This window comes from Mangifera indica, chromosome 6 (assembly GCF_011075055.1).
Source record: "Mangifera indica cultivar Alphonso chromosome 6, CATAS_Mindica_2.1, whole genome shotgun sequence".
NCBI lineage: Eukaryota > Viridiplantae > Streptophyta > Magnoliopsida > Sapindales > Anacardiaceae > Mangifera > Mangifera indica.
In genome coordinates this window covers 786,796-797,325 of record NC_058142.1, presented here as the reverse complement: position 1 = coordinate 797,325, position 10,530 = coordinate 786,796, and the positions used below count along the sequence as shown (strand labels likewise).

The following is a 10,530-nucleotide window of genomic DNA, read 5'->3' as shown; positions in this document are numbered from 1 at the left end:
GTGACCGTTTAGTGGAGTTGTTACAGTCAAACTCTAATGCCAATGTTTTGTGTAGTTAGATTTCTCCCACCCAAAAGCTAATTCAAACAGTAGACTTTTTCTCACACCAACACGCTAACACCTAGGCCATTTCCCCTTGCTGTTTGAATTATTTTTTCCATGTTAATACATTGTTTGGTCCATCCTGGAAATCTAGTCTCTCTCTGCCGCCACGGGTTCCATTCCACTTCTACACAAAGGTCAAGAAGCAACAGAGACTCATGAAAATAAGCTGTATAGATTGATGATCGTTCTGGGAATTACTGCTGCAAAATTTCGGATAAAGTAATTTCAGTATTTATCGTACTTAAGAGACTAGTTGGCACTATTCACAGGCCTGGATTTTGAAGACAAAGCTGGGAAAATTTATAAAGACAATCAAGATTCTTGTGATAGAATAGTGTAACAGGGGTAACGTTACCCCTTGTGACTCCCATTGGATCATGGTCCAAGATGTATTGAAGCAATTTGTTAAAGGCTTACAAGCTTCCAAAATCTCCCTGACCCCCACGCAGCTATATATATATATATATATATATATATATATATATATATATATATATATATATATATATATCCACTCTTATTACAAAGTTTCCTCTATCTCTCCAATTGTGTCTCTGGATAGTGAGAGAATGGGAAGCTATTCTGCAATTTTTCTGTTAGCAGCATTGATGGAGACTGTAGAGGTCTCAATTAAAGTTAAAGAAGCACAACTTGCTTATGACTATTACAAGTATTCATGTCCATGTTTAGAAGCCATTGTCAAAAAGGAAATTCTCAGCATTTCCTTCTTTGATGCCTCAGCACCTGCTGCTTTTCTCAGGCTTCTGTTTCATGACTGCTAAGTTCAGGTAATTCTTTGCCTAGGATACACTTATTTAAACTGTTCTTACCCCGGAGTAGGGAGTAGAGTTTTCTGTTATGATTTCAAATGCAATGTATGAAACTTAAATTCTAAATTAAAAAGGTATGAGACTTGGATTCCTAGTCAAAAAGTATGGTTTCTAACATATGATAATGACTATCATACCAAATGGTATAAACATTGAAAAACTACATTCAAAAAACTAGTCGTAAAGATTGAAAAGACTTAGAATTATATAATTCTATATTAAAAATTCATACTTTTCAATATAAGATTCAAGTTTTATACCTTACATTTAAAATTATATTAACCTCATGTTTGATCTAGCTTAAATTTTAATATTATGTTTCCTTGTATAATCTTGCACTTACGGATTTTGTTATAACGTAGGGTTGTGATGCATCGATCTTGCTTGATAATGATGGCTTGACCCATGATTCCGAAATGGTTTCTTCCAAGAACTTTGGTGTTAGACATCGAGAAAATATTCAACATATTAAAACCATATTAGAAGCCGTGTGTCCTGGGCAGGTTTCTTGTGCAGACATAATTGTTTTAGCTGCCAGGGAATCAGTGTCACTCCGGAGGACCACAAATTCAGATTCCTCTTGGAAGAAAGGACTCCACCACTTGCGGTCACCAACAAGCTGACACTCATCTTATTTCTTCAGGAATTACAGCTGACCAATTACGTCCTATCTTCAGCTCTAGAGGAATGAACCTCGAGGAATCAGTCACCATCTTAGATAACGATTCTTTTATTCTTACCAGCTTGAGAATGTTATGTAACGTCTCTAGTCTACTAGACTGGCTCACTAGTAAGAGAGTATTTGTTTTACACATGTAGTCTATTATAGTGGAATGTGATGTCTATACATATTTAGCATCTCTCCCATAGTCTATCATAGTAGAATGTGAGATCTGTATACATATCCAACTCTAACATTTCTTTCGATTATTTAACCAATTATTTAATCTATTGTTAAATTAAGAGCTCACACGTTTTTTAACAAACATTTTCTTATTAGTATCCTTGCAATGTCAAGTGCAATGTAAAATATTCATACACACCCAACATCTTTACTAGTTTTAAAACTTACAAATTTTTTTTTATTAATATCCTCAAAAGATATGAAAATGATGTTACTGATATTATTTATAATATTTTGGTACAAAAATATGGTCATCTATTAAAATATTGTCTATTTTAAATAAGGTAGTTTATGATTTTATTTTTAAACTTTATAATCTAAAATATATTTTGGTAATTTAAAAAATTATAATTTATTTAACTAATATTATGATAGTATCCTAATACGATGTGGGACATCCTTATATATTTAGCATCTTCTTTATATTTTATCTCTGTAAAATTTACCAAAAAGTGTTAAATATACGAAGTGGGAATTTACTAGACTGACAACATAAACTGCTTTCACTTCGTTGCAGGTGCGCATGCACTAGGCCTTGGACACTGCACAAACATAGTTGAGGGATTGTATGCTCCACATCCAGGAGATGAGATGAATGAAGGCTATCTACAGCCACTAAAACTTGCATGCCCAACAAGACCTCCACGGACAAATCTGTCAGTTCCTCCCAATGACTTGACCCCACTGGTCTTTGACAACCAGTACTACAGAGACATCATGATGGGCAAGGGCTTGTTGTGGTGGACTCGAGCCTTTCAAGAGACTCTCGCACTGCAACCATTGTTCATAAGTTTGCTTCTGATAAAAAGTACTTTTTCCAGGCATTTTCCTCTGCATTTGTCAGGTTATCTTAATCAGGTGTGCTTACCAACGGAAAGGGTGAAGTAAGGAGAATATGCCGCCATGTAAACAAGAGAAATGTGTAAAAATAATATTATCAATAAAGTATTTATAACGTTATTGTTTAATGATTATTTACACCATTGTTATATGATTCTCTATCTGAATTATTTTCTCTCGTAAGCAGTTGGGAGTTGGAAGTATCATTGTTGCAAATATTTTGGTTATTATTATATTTTTCTAAAAGGGTTTAAACATGTGGAATTGCATTTTTTTTACAGTTATATTTCATATTTTTAAGCTTAGACTCAAATCAAGTGTTGAAACAACTCAAAAGAGATTAATAATATTAATTTGTTATAATTAAAATTTTAAACTAGCATTTGATAAATATATCTATTGGCCAAAGGACTATGTCCCACCCAAGGTATGTCGTTTTGTTAAGATTCCTTCCGTTAACTTTGAAAATCTCATTTATCCACATGTAAACGATTAAAACTAACGGTTTTAAGAGTAAAATCATCATTTTATCTGTATTATAAAAAATAAACTTAAATTTGATTTAATTTTCTCTCCTAAACCCTAAAAACTAATAATTTTACCCCAACCCAAGTTTTAAAAAACAACATTTTCTCCCCTAGGATTTCCAATTTTCAGATTCAATTTTTCAGTGTCGTTTCTTTCTCTCCGATGACCTCCAGGCGATGTCTCATCTTTGTCGACGACCACTCCCAGAAGAGTTTCCTGAAAGAGACCACATCAGAGAGGAAAAGGCGTTGCTTGGAGGTCACCGGAGAGGAAGAAATGGCACAGAAAAATTAAATCTGAAAATTAGAAATCTTAGGGGGAAAAATATTGTTTTTTAAAACTTAGATTGAGGTGAAATTATTAGTTTTTAAGGTTTATAAGAGGAAAATGATATAACTAACTGACTCAGTTAATTTTAACAGTTTATGGGTAGGTAAATAAAATTTTTAAAATTAACGAGAAAAAACTTGAAAAATACACATACTTTCGGTGGGAAATAGTCCTTTGGCCTATATCTATTAGATAATGATGAATAATAAATAAATATATCTAGTCTAGATGTGTCTATGCCATGTCACAATTTCAAAACAAGGTTCCATTCTCATCTTCTTCCATTAATTGAAAGAATTGATACTCCCTACGTCCCAGTTCAAGTCTTCCCATTTTCTATATCAATTGAAAAGAAATTTTTTATTAAAATAAATGATGATGTTGTTAGTACGATGGCCTGGTCAAACAGTAAAATTGTGGTCAATCATTATTTGGATTAGATTTATCAATCTTGAACAGGTTATAAAACACTCTTTTCAGATAATATTTATTATGAAAGTGAATAGGAAAAATTTTGGGTGGGTTGTGTAAGAAGAAAATAGGTACCATATCAGTACAAATAATGCTCATGTATCTATCCAATAGAATCTAAGCAAATTTAAAATAAAAGAAATACTAAATATCTAATGAAAATGATAAACTTATTTTCAAGACTTTTTTTTGTGATTGAATTATCATTTAGAGGTAGCTATCAAAATGATGAATTATCATTTAGAGAGACAGTGGAAAAAACAAAAAAAAAAGGGCAAATTTCTTTAATCCCCCAATTTTTATACCCTTTACTATTATTAACTTTACCAGTAATTAATAAGATAAGGACTTTGGTCAGGTAAGTGATTATTATTATAAGAGAATTCAATGTAATTTTCAAAAACAAATAAAGAAAAAGGTGTAAAAAGTGGGTGGATTAAAGTGATCTGCCCTTTTATTTTTCCACTGTCCCTCTAAATTCCCACATAGTTACTTACCTCTTTTTTATTATTATTATTATTATTATAAAAGAGATAAAAAATAAAACAAATGTTGAAAATGATTAAAAAAATTCCCATCTAAAATGAGAAATAAGCAAATGTTAAGAATCATATTAAAGTTGAGAGTGACTTTAAATGAAAGAGAAAACGTTTATCAAATAAGAGAAGAGCAATATTACCCCGATTAAGAAGTTTGATCAGTGGTCAAACTGGAGACGTAATACTATTGATATGAAAATTAGAATATTATATAACTAAATAACATTATAACTTGCGTGGTTTGGGGCATATCCTCCCAATTATCGAGACTTCTAAGTTTTGAAGCAAAGTTGAGGTATGGTAGTAGATGTTTGTGTATGCCAAAGGCAAAAGTAATTACGCTCAAAATGTGGGTGTCCCTTTAGCCAAGTGTGATGTCTCCCAATCCAAATCTTTGAAAGTCTGAAGTTGATGTTTACAAAAGATGCACACGAGAACATGCTCACAATTGAGCGGGGAGTGTCATGGTTCAAAGCGAACCATCATGACACAGAGCATAAATGAATGTTGGTTTTATAGTGAAATTAAGAGTGAGAAATTACTCCAGGAGTACAGAGTACAAGAGTGGAACCATGTGCAATTAACAAAAAGACTAGATCATCTTCACATGAGCTGATCAGGAGGTGAAACCGCTCTCCTGATGAAACCACAGCACATAAAACTAATAACCTTATACCCATAATGGGTGTAACAAAGTTGAACCCCAAGGATGCGTGTACTCAAGGTGCCGTGACATATTGTTTGTGAGAGTGAATCCAGCATAACTAGAGATCCTGGCATGACACCGGCTGCTCATAAGTTTGCAGATCATAAAAACCACTTTTGCAGGTTTTCTCCTCTGCACTTGTAAGGCTATCAGTCAGCCACAAATGTGCTGACTGGTGCAAAGGGCAAGAAGTTAGGAGGAAATGCAACCAAATAAATATGACCAATGTATATACTAATAGATCTGTGCTTGCAAAAGAAATATTTTGTATATTATTTCAATTATTTACTGAGTTGAACCCCTTAATACTACTGTAACTGTATGTAAGTTTTGTGCTACAACAATGAACCTACAGAAAAAAATAATAATAATAAGTGACAGATTTGCTGTTTCCTTCTAACCTGTTGAAGGAGTTGTTGGATCAGAGCAGGCACAATTACATTAATTCTTTGTAAAACCTCCAGGCAGGCTAGAAATAATGGCTTTCAGATTCGCTCCAATATTCAGTGTTCATCCAGTTTATATGCTCTAAAAATTAGTTGCTTCTTCTGTTTTGATTGTCTTGGTATCAAAATCTTCTCAGCCTATATGATTGTGTGGTGAATCTGTAGAACTACAGTGGGCTACCAGCTGGCTACCCAGATTATGTTTTGGAGTGGGTCAGTTGATTACCTATCAAAGATCACCAGGATGCATTTAATAATGCAGATGTATCAAAGGGGCCAACTACACCCTCGCTCAGAAGGCGCATGGCAGCTCCACGAGAAAACTTCCTTGCAAACAAAAAGCAGGGAACTGATTTGTTGTTAGTCCGACACCACTCTGTCCGGAATTCAGTCTCATAGTATACATGGTTGATATGCTGTTCAATAAAACAAAATGAATAAAAATTAAACATTTAGTACCAAAAGGAAAGAACAGCCAAAACAATGGTCTCCAAAACCGGCTTAAAAGGGACAAAATAAAACAAAAGCATAAAATAATATAATTGACCCACATAAAAACTATATGCTGAGATCCAAGCACTCTGCAAGTTTGAAGAAAACTTTGTTTTAACAGTAAAACATAGCCAGCCAAGGACTCACAAATAACCGCTTAAATGACATGTACAATTATCCTAAGAGTAAGCCAAATAATTAGAAACAGAAAGGCCCTTCAGCACGGCAACAAACAAAATGGTGCAGTAGAAGTATACCACGGATTTGTACTGAAGGGGAAGCACAGAACAATGTAAAAAGAAAAAATATAGGATAAATGGGGTAAAATAATAACCTTTATTTCCTTGATCTTTTGAGGCCCAGCATTAGCATAGGTGAATGTAGTAGGATGCCAACCTTTATTCTCCATCTTTGCAGCAGACTGATTCCACTGGGTATAGGTCAATGTTCTACGTTCAAGTTCACCTTCAAGCCCACACATCTAGCAAGAGAATGTAGAGAAAAAGCAACTAATTACACTCAAAGAAACAGTAATAACAATGTTATAAGTACACACAAAAGGTTTAGAATAGTATACATGAACAGGAAAGGAGTGACAAGAAAACAACACCAGGAAGAACCACTATAGCATATTGAAAACATTGTGAAAGACTGACAAGAAGATGAAACAAGAATTTAGCTTACCGCAAGCAGTGTCTGCACATAGTGTTCATCTGGAATGCAATTGTGCTGCTTTTGAAGTTTCTGAATTTAGCAGTGATACCCAAATAAGAAAATCTTAACAATTACTTAAAAAAGAAGGAAATTATAAAGAGCTTAAGTTATAGATCAAAAGGAACAAGAGCAGAGACTACAAGTAAGCCTATAAAATGAACATTTAATCTAAGCTGTTAAGATTGATAGTACGCCATCTCACATCAAAGCTTATTTGACCAAGGGGCCTTATATTTGATTTACGTCACAAACATGCTGACTAAATCCAACCCTGACCTTCATGGGAGTATTAGAGCTTAAATAATATTTATGGACCTTTACCTATCAGTTAAGAATTTTCCAAGCTTAACGGTGGTTTACCAAACAATAATGATGACAGGGGTTTACATGTGTTGCTGGCAACCAAACCCTTGCAATGCAAGCACTTAATGTTCAAATTCTGAACTTCAGCCCCAAATCAGAAGCTATTCCCATATTGTGTATTAAGGTACCAACACATATGAAACAATATAAAATATGCATACAAATTAATGCATATAACATATAAAGTTCAGGGCGTTATTTTTATCACAACTCAAATTAGAGGTGAAGCTGTCTTACCAGATTAAGCTTTCCCTTGCTAGCATCTACAGGCGGGCGTCGCTGTAAATAGGGATATAAGTTAGTCCATGTACTGTTCAGATGATATACAGATTTAACACCCTAGACAAGAAATTGAAAATTTTTAGTTTACGAGTGGCAATTGCTTTATGGTGAAGACCAAGAGGTATGTGCCCTGCCCATGGAAACACTTACCAACATGCATGTCATACTAGCAAAATCAGACACAATGTGCCATTAATCAGTAATAAGAAAAATGTTTCATTCAAAAAGTTCAACTTGTGGAGAAGATGGTGTATATGGTTATGCTTAATTTTGTAAAATATTGTTCAGCCTCAATGTATTTAATAAAAATTGCAAAAGACTGAAATCCTTTGAAATTCAATAAATTACATTACATAAGGCACATTAAATATAATTGAACCGATCAACATGTCACAACCAAAAACAATATTGGTTATGGTAACATTGTTCATGAACGCTAAGGGCTCATAATTCAGTGAAACATGCCATAAATATTATTGTACCAGATTTGAGACAGAATATTGTTTAACTGCATACCTTGCAAAGTTTCTTAAAGACTGGGAAAATGATCTCATCATCTACAATAACTTCTGCATGGCTTCGTATTAAAGAGATCCACTGTATCAAATTAATCCAAGTCAGTAGGTAAATTATGCTTAGGGCGGAAGAACAAATGTGTGTCCTATACTTGACAATATAATGATAAATACGATATAATGAAAAATAATGACCTGGGATCCTTTTCGCCATTGCTCTTTCGGTATGACAGGTGACATTTTTGGGTGGTAGCGGCCTTCCTTCCCATCAAGAAAGCTATAAACACAAAGGTAACACTGTAATTTCATCTTTAAATTATTGACACACTCATCCACATATAAAATTTCATGAAGAATCGTAATATAACAAATGCAGAAGATTGAAATCCTCTGAAATTCAATAAATTACATTAAAGAAGGTGCATTAAATATAATTGAACTGATCAGCATGTCACAGCCAAAAACAATAATGGCTATAGTACCATTCTTCAAGCAGCTCAAAATATTGACACACTCATCCAGATATACAATTTCCATTGATATGAACCATATTTAAATAATCAATGCTAGGCACCTCAAGAATCAAAGTCTTCCATCTACCTGTCCACGAAACTCCTTGGAGAAGCCATTAGATAGTTGTATACATAGCTAAAGTTGTACAAGGGTACACAACTGCGATATGGAGGGGAAAAGACATAGACATATAAGCCATTGTCAAAGCAATCTTTCTTCAAAAACCCGCATCATCAAAAATAAAAAACAAATCAAATTCAATCAAACTTTTTTTTTTTGGGGGGGTGGGGTTGGGGTGGTGACCTGTCAGAGACAAGCACAAATCTTTGATTTGCAGGATCCTCTAAGGCAGCTTCAAGTAACAATCTCTCTGCTGCAATCATACTTGATTCTCCCCATCCCACCTGAGACACAGCATGTCATTTCTTCACTCACAATCACCATTTTTAAATAAACTCAATTCAAGGTCAAAACAAACATTTCAGAAAAAGTATTACTTTCAGTAACTAAGAAATGTAAAATTTAAATAAACAGAAATATTTTCCAAACTAAACTACAGTGTGATTAATTGACAGATGATAGTTCATTTTACTCTCTCCAACAAAAAAAAAAAAAAAAGCAAAGACATCTAAATAAAAAAAAAAATGAAGTCTACTTCTCTTTTTCTTTTTTACCGCTTATTTTACACCATTTTCCCAGAAATCAAACAGATGCAAAAACAATAAAATATTTTTCTTTGATTGAACATCATCCTCACCTGAATACTATTACTCAATTGGCGACCATAAAAGAACTTTGACCTCGTAGTAGACTCATCGAACACAAACCCCGGCGCAGTGTGTATATAAATCGAAAAATTCGCCACCGCAGCGTTCTACGTTGCAATCACCGAAACAACTGTCATTTTTACAAAAACCCGCAACAAAACTCACATAAAAACAACAGTTTTTTTGTCAAAATATTTACCGCACCTCAAAGAAACTCTCCCAAAGAAAGTCAAGAGGCAGGTCACGGCGAACAAGGAACAAAAAAGCGATCTTATCCGGCCCCTTGAAGCCATCGTTCGGACCTCGAGATCTCACAACGCGACGAAACGGCGCTGCACTGGACGAGGGGACTTCGTATTGAATGTGGAGCCGAAACAAAGCAACGAAAGAAACCAGGACGCAGAGTAAGATCACCAGCTTCCAGCTCACCCAGATGACGTGGTGGACCTGCACCGACACGGGTTTTTTCGTCATGATAGAAGTCGTCGTTGGTTTTGCCGTGGTTTTCGCTCCGCCTTGAAATTGAAAGAATGAAAGCAACCGCTAAGAGTCGTTCATATAAGAAAATAAAGACTGAAAAGCAAAGTAAATATGTTTTGTACAAATTACATTGAAGGGTTTGGGTTTCTTTGGAGAGAGACACAGAAAGCATCAGTTTCGGAATTTAAAATCGTGGGAAAGTAACAAACTTTTTCCACTGTAGTGTCGTGCGGGTGCGTGTTTTGAAGGCCAGAGATTGAGGGTGAATTAAACGGTGTCGTTTTCTGTCGTATGGGCCACACGTTGTCCCGGGTCTCCGGGGTTGTTTATTTTATAAAATCAAAACATTTAGAATCGTATAGTGTCAAGAAAATGTTTAGGGGTGAGTCTGCATTTTCTTGATTGTGATGGTGGGTACGCTGTTAGTTGACGTTGAGTAGAGACTGATCAAAGAAACGGCGAAATCAAAGGGGAAATTTGGTATGATACGGGCTTTGGTGGTCAAATTAGACCAGACCTTGTGAGGGCATTTATGTCATATTTTATATGAATATTTATATTATATTTTTGTGAGTTGATACATTCTCTGCGAACCCAATGCCTAATTTGATGCTGTTTTTTGTACCACAAATTGAATTATATTAGTCTACCCAGATAATAACATCTGTGCATGTCCCATAGTCTTTAGGCCGTGTCTCCATAAAC

At 34.6% G+C, this 10,530-nt stretch overlaps 1 protein-coding gene across 1 annotated transcript; it reads right to left on the bottom strand.

The window, feature by feature from the left end:
- Positions 1-5,502: 5,502 nt before the first annotated feature.
- On the bottom strand, positions 5,503-10,129 carry LOC123219618 (glycosyltransferase BC10-like). The gene is made up of 11 exons (XM_044641622.1): positions 9,955-10,129; positions 9,550-9,860; positions 9,336-9,452; positions 8,882-8,982; positions 8,666-8,737; positions 8,261-8,342; positions 8,067-8,147; positions 7,506-7,547; positions 6,876-6,935; positions 6,526-6,672; positions 5,503-6,115 (listed from the first exon to the last, which is right to left on the bottom strand). Exons 1-11 carry the CDS (start codon positions 9,995-9,997, stop codon positions 5,936-5,938), a joined length of 1,236 nt encoding a protein of 411 aa, XP_044497557.1. The 5' UTR covers positions 9,998-10,129; the 3' UTR covers positions 5,503-5,935.
- Between the last annotated feature and the right edge of the window lie 401 nt (positions 10,130-10,530).